The sequence below is a fragment of the Pterocles gutturalis genome, unplaced genomic scaffold (assembly GCF_000699245.1).
Source record: "Pterocles gutturalis isolate BGI_N339 unplaced genomic scaffold, ASM69924v1 scaffold18848, whole genome shotgun sequence".
Lineage (NCBI taxonomy): Eukaryota > Metazoa > Chordata > Aves > Pterocliformes > Pteroclidae > Pterocles > Pterocles gutturalis.
In genome coordinates this window covers 26,957-42,777 of record NW_010120964.1, presented here as the reverse complement: position 1 = coordinate 42,777, position 15,821 = coordinate 26,957, and the positions used below count along the sequence as shown (strand labels likewise).

Sequence of the window (15,821 nt, the reverse complement as noted above, 5' to 3'; positions counted from 1 at the left end):
CTCTCCATTCATCGACAGCCCACACATGGGAACCTGTGTCAACGTGGCCCAACACTGTCATTAGAGTCAGATGAGCCTTCAATCAATGCATCAAACAAGGCCACTGCCTGGTCACACCCCAGTCAGTTTCACAGGACAGCTGTTCTGTCACACGCCTGCAGCAAAAGATCAGCTTTCCTCCAGACTTGTATTTCCCACTGCAGTGGGCTTTGTAAGGAAAGGCCACAGAAATCTCACACAATCATACATACAAAAAAACAAGTGTGTATATATGCACATATGGCTGAAGTTTTTTCCCTGTCTGTTTGGGGCATCATAATAACTCCTCAGCCTTGGATATCCTACCAATCCAGCTAATTCATATTTATGGTTTGCCCTGTAAAACAGGCATTGTTTGCATTTATTTTAGTAATAGGGAAACTGAGGGCCAAAGCAAAACCAATAGACCCCAAACAGCAAACACAGAGCATCTTCCAACTCCTGTGATAAAATATTTGGAGAATTTAGTTCATGGCCTGCTCCTGCAAGATGGGAAAAGAAATTCATCTGTAAGGGGTACAGAGGCAGTGCATCTTTAACAGGCTTCTTGGTGCACCACTGGAACTCTTGGCTTTGGAAACTGAAAAGCCATCCCAGACAGCCAGATCAAAACGTTCGGATTTGAGTTTTTCAGTATTTCTCCTTAAAAAAGGCTATTTCCTGATTGCCAATACTTAATACAGAAAAGTCACACCTGGTAACATTACATCATCAGAAAGAATCCAAACCGTATTCTTCTGTGTACAAGGGAGTATCTTTGGTGGACATGCTATAGAGATGTTGCATGAACTTCTGGAGCAACAGCTACTATTGCTGCCAAGAGAATGAGCATTAGTCTCTAGGAATCTGCGGTCTGCTCTGGTTAGACATAAGTTCAAGTCAGACTGAAAGATTTTCATTATATTCAGCTGTGGCAAATCCCTTCTCAGCTGGTTTTGCAACACAGAATCACATCTGCTGAGTCTTAACAGACACGATGCAGCTGCTGCTAACAGCTCCAGAAAAAGGTCCAAAACATGTCAGGGCACAAAGAGGCTAAAAGATTTCCTCAGCACCACCTGAGCTTTGGTGTGGCACACATTTCCTGACATGAAACAGAAGCAACACTACCCCTAATATGAAACACCAAGGTGGGAATCCCCTGGGGTAACTGATGTTTTCCCCTCCTCTCCCTGGCTGAAAGCTCCAGATAAAAAAACCACACCCAGTTCAAGACATAAACTTACTATTCTTTAAGTAGGAGGGTGGGGGAAAATTGCTACACTGTTAAAATATTTTTGTGAGCTAAAATATAGGGATGAAGCAGACACGTGAAAGAGAAATGACTCAGGCCTGACAGAGCAATTGTGCAAGGATGGGGAGGAAGTTAGATTTAGTTTTTAGCAATGAAAGGATATTCTCTTTTCACCATCCGCTTTCTTCGTCTCCTTTGCTGTGCTTCGGAAATAGAATCTGCCTTGTTCCATTTTATTTTTGATTTCTAACCAGTTTCCCATTCTATCCAGCTTTCAGAGACACAGTGTTGTTCTCAAGTCTCTGCTTCCAGCCCAGCAGGAAAAATTACATTACAAAGCAGCTGCTAACTGAAGGAAGTGTTCTGGCTGAGCTATTTCTCCTTTTCCTAAACTTGGGTCTAGAACAAGTATTATTTTTCAGCATACACTCTCACTGACTCCATGATAGGGACCCTAGAAGACACACTGTAACTTCTCGTAAGTGAACAGCTACAAGTTGTGGGTCACTTCAATAGGCCTGTGGCATCATTTAATTTAATGGGCTTTAATTACATATTGCAGAAGAGGACTGGAAGCTAATTCTGAACCCCAGCTTGTAATTTCATATCACCAATTATCTTACCAGCTGTTTGTTGAAGTTCTGCACACACTGTTCGAACTGCTCATCTTTTGTTTCATCTGCTTTCCCAAGCTTCTGAAGGACCTGCAGAAAGAAAGAAAAAATATAGGAGACTTGAAACACAGATATAGCAAAGCAGAGACAAAGAAACAGACTCAAGGTTTTGCTTGTGAGGCTGAAAGAAACAAAATTTTTAAAAGTCTCCCTTATTCTTGCACTCAGAATTTCTGGAATATTTCTCCACCCAGTCATAGTTTGAAAAAGGATTTGCAGACAAATCAGGATGAACTCAGACCTCTGATACTTTGCTGTACCAAAGAGCATGACAGAGGTTTGTCATTCACTGGTTTAATGCTTTTCGCAGACAAGGCAATAGCAACCAAGTTATTTATCTGCTAGACCAGCACCAAACAAAACACATCCCTAATTTGCCTTGCCTTGTGTAGTTACACTTACCCTGATTTAACACTACTCTCTGGTCCAGACAGGGTGGGTTTTTTGCTCCCAGAACAGTGGGACTGTCCTCAAACACAGAAAGCCATGCAGCGACCTCCTCAGAGAGAGAAGATAGCTGGAGCAAAGTCCCACGTTCTTTCCACCTTTTTCACTATGCACATGCTTGGCAGGAGCTGCCTGTTGAGAGCAACTGGGGACCTTACACCACAAATCTAGGTGACAGTCTGTGTCACATCCGAGAGCAACAGCAGCAAGTGCCGTTCCTCTCACCACCTCCCTTCACAGCACAGCTCCCCACAGCCTGTAAAAAAATCCTTATCAGACTACTTTCCTTATCACCCTTCTCTCTTAATGACCTCTCTGTGCAGCTAAGTGGATCGCTCCCAGCCTTTGAACAAAGCATTTCATTTTCTGGGCAGGAAAGTAGTTCCTCACAAGAAGACTGGGCAAACCGCAGCTGTGGAGGAGGGCAGCAGTTATTTATCATGCCCCAAGCAATTCCAGCAGCAGGGAGACAAGGATATAAACTATAGCTGGTTAAGCACAGTTGCATCATCTTTGTTAATCGAAAATAAAACTTGACCATGCCAAAAAACAAACCAAAACCCCAAAACCACAAACTTGGTCGTGCAGGGCCAGTAAAAACAGAGAAAAATCCAGCCAGTCTGCAGTCACAGGAGGTTCTAGGGAGCCAGAAGTGGGCTAAAAGGGGTGCTGAGGAAACACTTCAAAAAGCAAGGGAGCCCTGGATGGCAAGAGCATGACTGCCCAAGAGGCAGGAAGCACTGAAAAGCTGAAGTCTCTCTTGCTCTGCTCAACACAGCAGTCCTTTAGCCACAGATCTCAGCCATCATGTTCAGCCCCTCTTGGGGAGATGAGGGTCAAGATGGAAAAGCAGCTGCATGTTACTGCCATCAGGTCTAAAGGAAGGCCAGTAGCAAGTGTCCCCAGAGCAGCCACTCTGAGGAACTGCCAGATAGCAATGACTGCCACCCAAACCAGCTTCTTCCAGCTCCCTTTGCTATCTTCTTAGAGTAGGTAAAGAAGATTTTTCCCCTGCACAGCACGGATCAGACTTTCATGTTTGGTCCCCAAAATGGCATTGAGAAAGGTCCATGCAACAAGATACAGAATAGAATATTTTCCGTTGGACAGGACCTACAATGATCATCTAGTCCAACCGCCAGTGCACCTACTGGTCTACTCTCATCTTTTTACACAGCCAAGGTGAAGGACATTTGTGTTCCATCTATTTGTCTAATCTCAGTTCCCCCCTTCCTCATATAAGCACTCATACTCCCAGCTCACCCCTGACCACCATAACTGACTAGCACTTGCCACAACAAATCAGTGCAGTCATTCAGCCTCCAGCTCCTAAGTCCCCTTGTTTAGGCTGGGTGCTGAATGTCTGGGAGGGAATCACTGCTTTTCATTATCCCTCTGTTCAACAGCCTCTCTGTACCTCCAGGTATCACTGAGGTATTCAACTGTCAGCAAAAGGCAGGGAAAGGACACATACAGTCGAACACTGCCCTCTTTGTGACCAAGGGCTGAACCAAAAACCTCCAGAGTTAGAAGCACAACTTTCTACAGCTCAGATAACAGCAGCAAACAGGGCCTAACACGCTCGGTAAACCTGTCTATGCAGCAGGATGTAGACAGCACAAACATTCCCTCCTTCTTCTCAACCCCGTAAGAGTTTGTTGGAGAGCAGAAGCAGCAATATCAGCTGGAGAGGCAGAGTCCTGTAGAGCAGCCGCTGGTGCCTCCTTTGCTCATCTGCTCCAGTGAAGGGGAGCACATCCCACAGCAACACTGCTGCTGAGGCGACGCATTTCTCTGCGATGGCAGCAGGAGAGGAGGATTCAGTACTGCCTCATCTTTCTCATCAGGTGGTATGGTGAACATCTTCCAGAAAGGATGCTGCTCAAAGGCCCTGTGTTCAACTGTACCCCTAGGCTAACAGACCCAAGGAGCATAGATTTACCACCGGCTGGGTGGCTTCCTAGATGTCCAATTAGCCATCATGCCAGTAGCACTCATCACCAACAATGATAAAGTACACAAGCTGCAAATTCCAAAGCACAATGATGTTCCCCATGTGTAGATCAACAGAATTGTGGGGGATAAAAAGGAGCTTTTTATGGGGCTGGGTAGTCAGGAGACAAAATGCTTTCAGTCCTGGAGGGGAGGGAAGGAGGCCGTTTAACCGGGAGGAATCTGGAGTATGTTGCCGGGGTCAAATGTTTAGAACAGCCTCAGTGCTTCCTGGTGTAAAACACTGAGCAGCACCCACAGACTATTCATGGTGGTGGCTGTGCTCCTGCTTCCCACATGTCCAAGAAATAAATCTTCAGTACCACTGCTCCTTTGGAGACAAGTACACTGAGTCTGGGGTCGTCCAGACAGCTGGGAAGATCTTGCAACAGCGATGCTCAGCTGAGGAGCAGCTTTGAATGAGGGAGGTGGAAATAACAAGAAACACTGCATTTTTCTACAGTGGTGACATGGGACAGGTGAAACAGAGGACTTAGGGATGCCAGCAGAGGAACTAGGCAAGGAAAACAAAAACAGCTGCACGAGAGAAGCTGTGAGAAGTGAATACCTGGCTACACCTCAAAACCTCCTCTTGCTTCCTATGCTCTTCCCCCATCTGGCAGGCAGATGAAGACTTGTGCCCCACACCTGCTGGCCCTATAGGCAAGTCCTGGCCATACAGCCCACTCTCTTCCCTTCAACACTTGCTATGACACAGCAGAGAGACAACCGCCCTGGGCTGCAGCAGGGCAGGAGTTATCTTCTCATACCACTCTCCCCTAAAACCAGATCTGCCCCACACAAACAGCCCAGAGGTCAAACCATGAAGTATTTTGAGCAGCATAAAACAATGGCTCCACAAGGCTGGACCTCAAGCCTGCTCCCAGCTCTCCCATCAAAGAGCCCTGCTAGAGGCAAGCTGTACCAACAAATTCCTCTGGACCCCCTAAACCATCCAGGGAGGAAGCAGATGGCCCTGGGTGTGCTGCTGACCACAGGCATGTCTGTGCTCACTGCTAATAACCCGTGAGCTCACAGGACAACTCCCCTCCCCAGCCTGGTACGTGCCGTCATAGGTCAGGCTATTCCGGGTGAGCCACGGCTGCTCCTCCCTTCCCTTGCGATGGTGTTTAATCCTCCAGCTTGCTGCAAAGCCAGATGAAGTTCGGATGGAAACTTCAGGCTCTTTGATAGCTATTAATGGAGCAGATTTACCAGGGTAGGAGTCAGGACAACGATGCGGCTCCCAAATCTCAGGGTGGATCAGACATGGTGTGATCTGTCAGCTGCTGTCTGGAGGCAAACCACACTGGGCAGCGGGTATGGATCTGGCATTTAAAAGATTAAGAATCAACCATGGCTAGGCTCCTTGGTCTGCCCTTGACCTGAGAAGTCCTGGCCCTGCACAAGGATGGGGACCATTTCAAGATGGTGCAAGCTAGGGTGAAGGAGGGAAAACTCTGTATGAACCCCACAAAACACCTTGTGGGACGGATCTCAGAAGGGGCTCCAGCATTACTGTGTGTTCCCGTCTTGGCTCACCCACAGATCCACCATCACAGGATGGGGATGTCATCCCAGCCAACATTTGTGACCTCAAGCACCTGACATGTATTCAGAGACTTAAACACCATTTTCCAGTGTTGCTCAGAAAACAGGTCTCTTCCAAAATTCGCTAGATCTGCAGGTACTCAGTGTTTCTCAAACTAGGAACACAGGCACCTGACCAAGTACCACAGTGTCTCCAAACAGAGATAAATTCCACCCACAGAGCCTCAGTTGTCCTTGCCTTTGAATAAAAGCAACAAGGAACAAGGAGATTCAGTCTGACTGAAGTTTTAAAAGCACTTTAAGATCCTAGGAGACAAGATGCTATTAACAAATAAGTAAATTATCACATTCCTTCCATATCACGGATGCATTTGTAATCTGCTGTTGCAGCAGAACTATGCAGAGTAAGCTTTGAATTTATATACTTTGAGAAGTGAGATAAGACAGAAGTGACAGAGAAATGTGGAAATCCTCTGTAACAGAGATCTGGCATTCTGCTAGCAATAGTCAGAGAAGTAAAGGCATGAGATAGCCTTTAAAAACAGCAACTTTTTCCAGTAACATTGAAAGTTTGCTTAGGGAAATCTGAGCTGCAGGTTTTTTCTCAAAAGCAAGACTGTAAGATTGACAGGATGAGCATTACCTGAAGACCACAATTTTGTAGGACTCAAAAGGAAGCATCTCATCTGGCTGCAGCTTATCGTCTTTTTTTCCCAGGCGTACAGGAGGAAGCATTCCTGAAAGGCAAACCCTGCACTGCTTAGCACAGGGTCTCCCATGCTCTGCTTTGAGCACTGGGCCTGAAGGAAATGGAGATCTGGAGATCAGCCCCGTGACCAACAAACTCTCTGATGTAGAACAGAAACCACCATTAAGGACAAACACTCTCTGGCAGCGCAGCAGCAGTTAACATCAAGAAGCACTATCAGCCCAGACAAAATACAGTTCTGCTTTCCTTTAAAAATCAACTTTAACAGATTCATGTTTATGCTTTCTAACAGAGAAATATCAGCCAGCTGCTTAATGCAGACACAGTTCTCGCTCGACACCTTTCCTCACTCTCTTCTGAAATATCAGTGCCACAACAAAAGCCCTGAAAACCCAAATATTCTCAGCAAACCCCACACAGACCCATTATGTGAACGAGTAACCTAATAAAACTCTTTTTTTCCACGGCATATGGGTCATCCAGGCCAAGGACCAGCTTAGAGAATGTAGGTGATGAGTAGGAAGGCAAAAAATAAATGCAGCTTCTGGATCCCAAATGGAGCTAAATCTGCATCTGAAATATCTGAATTTAGGGTGCTCCAGCCCTGATGAAGGGGGAATTCATTAAGTCCACAGCCAGACAACATGAGCCCTGCACGTCCACATCTTACTCCCCACTGTATTAGAGAAGGGGCTGCAGTTACATCTTACTGATATGGGCCCAATGCTCCTTAATCACTCCACATCCTGACCTCTCCACCCCTCACAAATGATGCCTCTGACTTGTGCTGTATCTGCCAGCTCCAGTGCATTATCTCCAGCTACCAACTGGGCACAAAGCCAGTAAATACTGTGACAAATTTTGAATTGCAACAAACTGGCATGTGCCATGGGTAAACTAGCAACAGAACAAATAAATCTTTGATCTCAGGCTGCTTCCTATTCTTCCATGAAGACAGACTCAGAAGAGGGGGAAAAGAAAACAGCATCCAAGTCAGACGGAAAGCACAAAGCCATGTAACTTAATAAGGTACAAACAAAGGAAGTTTCGTAAGCTTTTTTAAGCCTGGCTTCTTCTCTGCCCAAATGAAATGTGACTTGCTCAACGAAGCAGATTTGTGCTCATGGAATAATTTGGTTTTTGCACTCAGACTTGGGGGGAGAAAAGCAAGAGCAGCAGTGGGAGTCCTGCTCCCCCCCCTCCAGCCCCCTCTGGGAGCAGGGCATGTCCTCCTGCCCTCTGCGCCTGCCTCTAGGCTGGTTTTGGGGACAGCCTGGCTTTCCTCATGCAAGCTTGGCACAATTAAGTCTTTCTTCAAAACAGTTGGACAAAGGAGGATGGGGGTGGAGAGGAAGAAACTCCAAACGTATTAACGCTTCATTTTAAATTGAGAAAATTATTCTCATGGCTGAGCTATCAGCAAGACCCTCAGATCACCGGAAGATGGGAAAGGGCAATGTCACACTTTTTTTTCGGTTCTTGTTTGCTTCCTACTTGCTGACAAGGTTCAATAGATCCTGCAAAGACAGGGTTAATCACTGGGCTAAGAGTTGGGAAATCAGGGTTCAGTACTGCATTTTGTTAGAGACTTCCTGAATGACCTGGAAAATCCACGTCCAATGTCACATCCATCCAGCTGTAAAGAGGAGTGTTTGTTCAGCATGTCACAGAGTCACCAGATTTATCCCTGGCATCCCCAGCTGGCAAATGGGAAAGAGAGGTACAGAGAGATGAGGTGACCAGTTTGGAGTGCTCAGCTCAAGACACACTGAGTTTGATTATCACAAGCATCCCTCTAATTAAAGTATATGAGAGTCTGCATGCTTAGACATATTCTAAAAGCCAGTCTGACCAGGTAAAAAAAACCCAAACAACAGAAAATATAATTTTCTGGTCACATTGCAATGTTGAAGTCTCAGAACATCCCCAAAATATATGGTAATAGTGAAGAATTTAAGTCATTACAATAGATTGCATGGAGATCCTTTGGTAATGAAAGACTTTTTCAGAAGTTTGAGAAGCATCTCAAGTGTGATTTAAGCTGACTGACCCCACTCCACGTAGGGGATGGACCTTGTAAGGCTCTCCCAAAGCTAGTGTTCCCAAATCCTGAAGATGACAGGAACAGGTCAATCACTTTGTCTCCAAACAAATATCCTCCTCCAAAAGACCCCGCTCCTTGTTCTGACTATCACAGTCAGAAATGTAACATACATCCAAGCGTGACTAGATAGTAATGACACATAATGGCACATATAGCCACATGTCACTGCCATCTTCCCTAAATGGCACTGCATTGCAAAATTTCTGTAGGAGAGAGTCATGACACATTGCCTTGAAGGCTCAACTCAAATAGATGCTTCTGACAGCTACTAAAGAGGAGCCTCACTGTGACTTGCACCTTCAGGACACACATCTCAAGTTTAACATGACTCAGTGTGGTCACACTGGGTTGCCTTACAAGGTTTCTCCTTCTCCCTCACTCTGTAGTCAACAGGGGAAAAAAAAAAAAAAAAAAAAAAAAAACAGGAGCTCTACTTTCTCATACTGAATTATTTCTGGAGAAACCTGCTTCCCCATAATGGGCTTAGAGGGAGTTCACGGCAACAAGTTTCACCAGGCTGAAGTCAGCATCTTAAGAATATATCCCCATTTCTGATCCCTGCATGCCAGATTTAAGACAAGATGTAGAAATAAGAACAGCAGGTGCAGGGTTTTTTTTCAAGTCTGGTGGCTTGGAATGATGGTCAGCTTCTCCTCAAGGCTGAGTCATAAGTAGTGAGTAATATCCCCAAGAAGAGGGTACACAAAAGACCTGTCCCACTTTTGAAGCTGCACGTTGCACCATGGTCATCTAAGAATGCCTGCTTTATTTCAGGATTTTCCTTTGAAGACACTGCTGAAGACTACCCTTTTTCTATTAACCATAAAAAGAGAATTCTTTGGCTACAGCACATTCTACCGCAGCAGTTGCCATCCTTGTTCTAAACTCAGAGGCTTTCCTTGAAGCAATTGTAGGGTACAAGCCTGTAGCGAGGACTCTATAGGGACAAGCTATTCCTAACTGCACCACTCACTTCACCCAAGACCTGAAGCAAATCAAAGTTACTGTGCCCAGTTTGTCCCCATGGGGCAAGGTAGCTGGTATCCAAGCATACATGGATGCAAAGACTTTGCTAGCTACCACAATGAAACATCTCAAAACCAAAAACTTGCAGCAACATGCTAATCAATACTACTACAGGGAGGATACCACTTTTGTATTTGTATGCTCTGTTCTGTAAAGGTACTTAAATTACCTCATGGTATTTGCTACGGAGACTAACTGGAGCAAGCTTGCGAAATCTTTCACTCTTAAGACGCTTCCTCCTGTGCTTGGCTCCCTGTGGGGACACATTTCTCAAGTTACAAGCTATCAAGCAAGGGATTCACATCACTCATAGTACTGGTTATCAAAACAACACATCATCATACATAGTACATGGTTCTCGAGTGTCCTAAGACCATAGCCAAACACAATGAGAAGAACTGGGCCTAACCCTCAAGATCTGTTCAGCCCAGGACAGCCAGCAAGGGTTGGGAGAAGGCTCCGGGTACTTCAGCTCTTCGCGTTGGTCAGTCTCCCATGTCCACCCTACAGCCTAAAGATAAGGAATGGCATTATGGTACAACATAGGGATAGCAAAATTGCAAAGTGTGCCCAAGGTCCAGAGACTCACATTACCCCACACCACCTCTATGCGTCTAGCAGATCTTGGGCTGTTCCTGCACCTGGAGCTCAAAAAGCTGGCTCTCACGCTGTGCTTCAAGAATTGCTGTCTTGCTTTGGAAGTCAAAATTGCCATGTCCATGCATAGAGCCCCAATACAAAGAGCCATCTTGGACACAGGGCCAGAACCCCAATTAATCTTCTGCACTAGGAAAAAGGCCAAGATTCTTTTCACTACCCTATTTATCTCTTCCTCTGTTTCTAGCTGACCCCACTCCCTGTCTCAGCAAGATCAACATCTCTGAGGACCAGCATCAAGAGCCTCTTTGTTTCTGGAGCAGAAGCTGCAGCAGGTTTCCCCCCAGACCCTCCCCACCCTACTGACAGTACTCAGTTCTTTCATAGGGAGGTACTAAGCACTTTGCTTTCAATTTCCACCCTGTGATCAACTCACTTTTCTAAATTGGGCTTTGACATTTCCCTGCCTTAATGCCACTCATTCTAGGAAGCCTTCATTACCAGGATCTGCTAACACTGTCTCTAACTATAGTAGATTGTCAACAAGTAAACTAAAAGGAAGCAAGTAGGAAGGAAAGAAAAGGAGCAGCACAACGGGACAGGCTAAAAGCTCCATACCTGGCTAGCACAAATGTATTTGCAAAATCCCTCCCTCTTAGAGGAAGGAGTCTGAGGACAACCACCTCCTGAGCAGAACATTTTCCTCCAAAAGTTGGAACTTCCTTATTCAGAGAGGTCAAGTATGAGGAATTCAGAAGATGAAGACAGTAATTTTGCCAGCCTCATTCTGCTTTCTGCTTCCCCAATGCAGGAGAGTAATTCCAGAAACCCTGTTCTCAGATACATATCCAAGTTGGAAAGTTGGAGGTTTCTCATCCACCTCCAGAAACTATGACTTTCAGCCTACGTAGCCTTTCCACACGTTGCTTATAGGACAAGCGAAATGGTTTTTTGTAAGCTCAAGTCACATTGTTCAGACAATAAAGTGTAACTGCTCCAAATATGGAAAGATGGGAGCTGAGGTTCTGTGTGTAGATACTATCCTTCCCTATCTTAAGGCAAAAATCTGTATGCTACAAGGGTTGGTTGCTGTGCAGGTGCCCATGTTGCTCAAGTTTTCTAGACGCGCATATATTCACCGATACAATAGTCACATACACAACTATTGTATATTTCTGTCTAACTCATCAAGACTTCAGGGCCCTAACCAATCTGAACCACTGTAGGTAATTGCTAAAAGAAGATGCCGGAGCAGAAACAGTCTAGAGACCTGTAGTAATTCACTCATGCACATACTATCATATGAATTTAGTCTGTCCACAGACTATACCAGCTGCATTGAAGAAGGCTTGTCAGCATTTATCAACCCTCTGATGAACCCAGGAAAGGTTATGCAAACTGTTATGGAAGGCAAAGCCAAAATATTCCAGCACATTATACAGAATAATTCAAACTTTACATCCAGTGTGTTTCTACTTATTTATTTTCTTCAGCCAGTTTACAGGTTTCAGAAAGACAAATCCTCCCAAAGAAGGCAGAACCTAGCAAAACCTCATGATGTAGAAATAAGTAGTCATATATTAAAAACAGTAAGTTAAAAACTCACCGATAAGCCTAAAATCTCCAATCTCCAAATGTCTTAACATTTTTTTTTTCCTCTCTTTGCATGTAACTGTGGGCTGTTACTTATAGAAAGCCTGAGAGCCCACTTGCCTACAGGTCTGAGCACTAGGAATCAACTGTCCAAGGCATTTCAAAATCAAGAACAAGAAATGGCTGCAATTCACATTTTAGCTAGTACCTAATAAAGAACCGGGTTTTTGCCAGGAATTAGGATGGTTCTGAAATAGCTGTCTGTTGACTGATTTCCATGATCCTCTTCTCTGCTAGGCATAGGTTTGAGTACTCCTTTGCTTCTTTAATCCACCACATTTCCTGGAGCACTCTGAGAGCAAAAAGACAACAGCTTCTGTCTTGCCTTTCCCCAAAAATTTTATGCTTCCAGCAGGAGCACCTCTCAGGCTACTTACTACAAGACAGTCATTTTTATCCTCCCATCTTTGACCATACAAGTACCTCATATCCAATGCCATTTGGCAAGCATCACACAAGTAAGCAGGAAATCAAGGTTAAACCTGTATCACCTACCCATCCTGCCTCCAGTGGCCAACTACACCCTGCAGCCCCTGCATCTTCCTGCTGCTACTTTATGAACAGTTTTGTTTTATAGATTAGAAGCATCTGATGTGTGAAAACATGCCTCATGCACAGAGCCTTCTGAAATTTGCCTTTATTACAATAAATATGAGTTAAAGAAGCAGTGTAGTGTTTGGTATTTTGGGGTATTTTTTTGCTTTGATGCAGAAAGGTCATTTACTGATCTAGTCCTCTTCTCTTCAGTACTTTCTCCAAGTTCCCAGGATATCATGAGGAACTTGAACTAAAAGACAGTTTATTCTATACCTCCTATATAGGATTCACAGCATGTTGGCATCCAGATAGCTTAATGACTGCAGTACAGATATCCAGCCAGAGATGTTTTAAAAAACAAAAAACACTCATTGTCCTTTACATTACTCCAAAAGCTCGGTGCTACTTCCCACACAACTGGGCTACAATATCTAAATCTCAGCAAGTTTGAGGGGTTGATTCTTGACTTTTCACAAAACAACAGTGGGACTTGTTCTGCAAATCAGAGTTCTGAACCAAAAAGGCACAGGAAGCACCCTGCAGCTAATCTGTGCTAATTCCAGCCTCACACAGGCTCATTAAAGAAGTAAGATAAAGACCACATTCAAGTGTACATAAAGCCCAGGGGCTCAGTCATTTTTTTTGTGGCATCAGCTTTGGCAAAAAGCCTATAAATAACAAGATCTTTGAAGAAACAGGCAAGCTCTACATGCACTCCCTTGCTTTTACTCCAGATAGCACTTTAAGTGAAAAAAAAAAAAAAAACCAACTTGTTCATAGTACTTCTGAATGGATCCAGCTGACTTTTAAGGAAAAAAAAAAAAGTAAAAAAAATAAAATCCATCTAACAGGAAAACAATACAAAATGAAAACTCCCAAAACCCCAAAATCAGATCTTCCTAATATTACTAGAATATATTTAAAAGCTATAGCACAAGCACAATGTGCCACCTAAAGTGTTGCATTTTTTTTTAAAGAAAAAAGTCACAAATTGAATTAATTGCTTCCCTAACAGTAGAATGTCCAGTACTTTTATTAGCTGTTCTAGAAAAAGTCAAAAATACGTTTGCAAGGATTGTTAAAACTGATCATGTGGAAGCCTTCTTTTATGAGAGACCCTACAGTAACACCCTCTCAGTGGTCAACACTGAAAAGACATTTCTGAACAAAACAGCAGTTTTTTTAAGTCATAGGACCAGTCCTCAGATTTTCTCCAGAGTTTAAGAACAGGTTGCCAAGCACAAGCCCTCTTCTTCCAACAACTACTGTGAACACATCCGCATCAGGCAGGTTTATTCTATTAGCTACCAGCAAGATGGACACTGAACTTGGAGATCTTTAGAGGTGAGGTACCATGGAAAGACTAAGTCAGGATCACCTGGCTGGCCTGGCAGCAAACGCTTCCATCGCTTCAAAGGCCAGACGCAGAATGCTTCACCTTCTTCTCCCAAAAGCACTATTCAAAGGCAAAAGGCACAAGGACACCTGACATACCTGTATCCGGTACACTACAAATGACCATTTGTGGAGAACAGGACCTTTCACATGTCACTGTCCTGCCTACATCAGGCACGGATTTACCAGCAGTGTGAAAGGGGATGCTGTCCCTATGTTACCAGTCACGTACATGTTCCCCGAGCAGGTGATGAGATGAGGAGTTCAGCTGCCCCCTCTTCCCAGCTGATCATGACCATGTCCTCTACACAGTGCTGCACAGGCTTCTCAGGTATCTTTCTCCTATGTGACAAAAGATGTAAAAGGCCAGCCCAGAGAGCCTAGCTCAGCTGCCATCACCACAGGGCAGAAAGGGTGCTGTGCTGAGGCTCTGTCACATTTGCATCAGTCAACATGGTTTCACAAGCATCTGCATCTGTGAGTTTGGCATACGAATCCAGAGAGTGGGAGAGGCACCTCAGGGTGCTCTCTTTTATTTTTTTAAGAAGGCAGCAGGAACAGAAGAGAGAGAGCTCCTTCATATGCTAGAGCAGCAGCGCTAAATTTGCTAAATCCTTAAACTGGGCACAGGACACAGCAATTCAAGGAAAGTAGTTTTTCATGCTCCTCCTCTCTCAAACCTTCATATCAAGATCTCCCAGCCAAGGCAAAACATTAAGTACTCCTAATTATCAACTCGCTCGCTTCTGTCCTTCACACAGGTCCCAGTTCTCAGATAACCAGATCTGATCCAAGCTCAGCAGCTTTTATTTTTGACAGCAGTCTCAGAGCTCAGTTACCAGCCTTGGACAAGAAGTCTCTCTGCTCAGCTCCAGGTTGGAAGGGTGTCGACAGATGCTGAATATATTACAAACAAGTGGACATGAGCTATCACTCCAAAAAGAGAAGGAAAAGCCACACTGAGGAAATTTTGTCACTGTAAATCAATTGGAGGAGGGTCTGTTAAAAGACCTTCAGACTGCTTTTATTCCTGCTATGGAATTATAAACAGGCCATAAAACAATACTACCACTCCTGTCTCTGTAGATGTCACACAGAATACCTAGGGGTTTTGGTACTATCCCATAATCAGCTACTGAAATAATAAGATCCATCAGATCAGCAGAGCTCTGCACCTTTCATTCACAGGAGTGGTGATGGACCAACTCCTCCCTCTCAGCTGCACATCATGCCCCAGAAAATCCCAAATGCAGGCAGCCAGGATTGCTGATTACAGCACCAGTGCAGCTGCAAGCCTGGTCTGCTTTACATCATCACTCACTATACGCAACCTTCAAGGCAAGAGGCCTTTCTTGTTCCAGATTTGTTTGATTACAGTGGGATCCCAACCCTGGGGTTTTACCCCTCAGAACTGCTGCAGTACTAATGCATTATCACACTAACAAGAACGAATGGGGACCATATGTCTGACTTAGCAAAGGGCAGAAGGGTTTCAGAGCACATGGAACTGAAAATCCCCCCCCAAGTCTCCTGCAGACAAAAGATGCAGCTCACCCAACAAATATCAAGTGACAGCGTAAAACACTGCTAGCACTGATAGCAAAGTGTAGTTCTGCAAACTTTAAGAGCTGGAAAAGAGGGACATGGAAACAAATAGGAAAAGGAATGGTAAAAGAAAACCCCTTCCCCACCCATCACAGGAAGACAATTGTTTCTGTGAGGGAACTCAGAAGCGAGGCAAAGTAGATGCAAAGACATGTGGACTGCTGACATCATGGACCAGTTCTGAAGGGGTTGATGCAATCAAGTCCCTCTGCCCTGATCGTATATCTGTGCCTCCATTTTAGATGAAAAAGGAGTCAA

General features: G+C 44.6%; 1 protein-coding gene across 1 annotated transcript in view; it reads right to left on the bottom strand.

Moving 5' to 3' along the window:
• BIN1 (bridging integrator 1) overlaps positions 1-14,257 on the bottom strand; it is a 63,446-nt gene extending 49,189 nt beyond the window's left edge. Inside the window, exons 1-3 of the mRNA XM_010077090.1 lie at positions 14,191-14,257; positions 8,112-8,143; positions 1,897-1,977 (exon numbers count right to left, since the gene is read on the bottom strand). Of these exons, the coding sequence (XP_010075392.1) occupies positions 1,897-1,977; positions 8,112-8,143; positions 14,191-14,257 (180 nt within the window). The remainder of the gene's footprint in view (positions 1-1,896; positions 1,978-8,111; positions 8,144-14,190) is intronic.
• Positions 14,258-15,821: the final 1,564 nt, after the last annotated feature.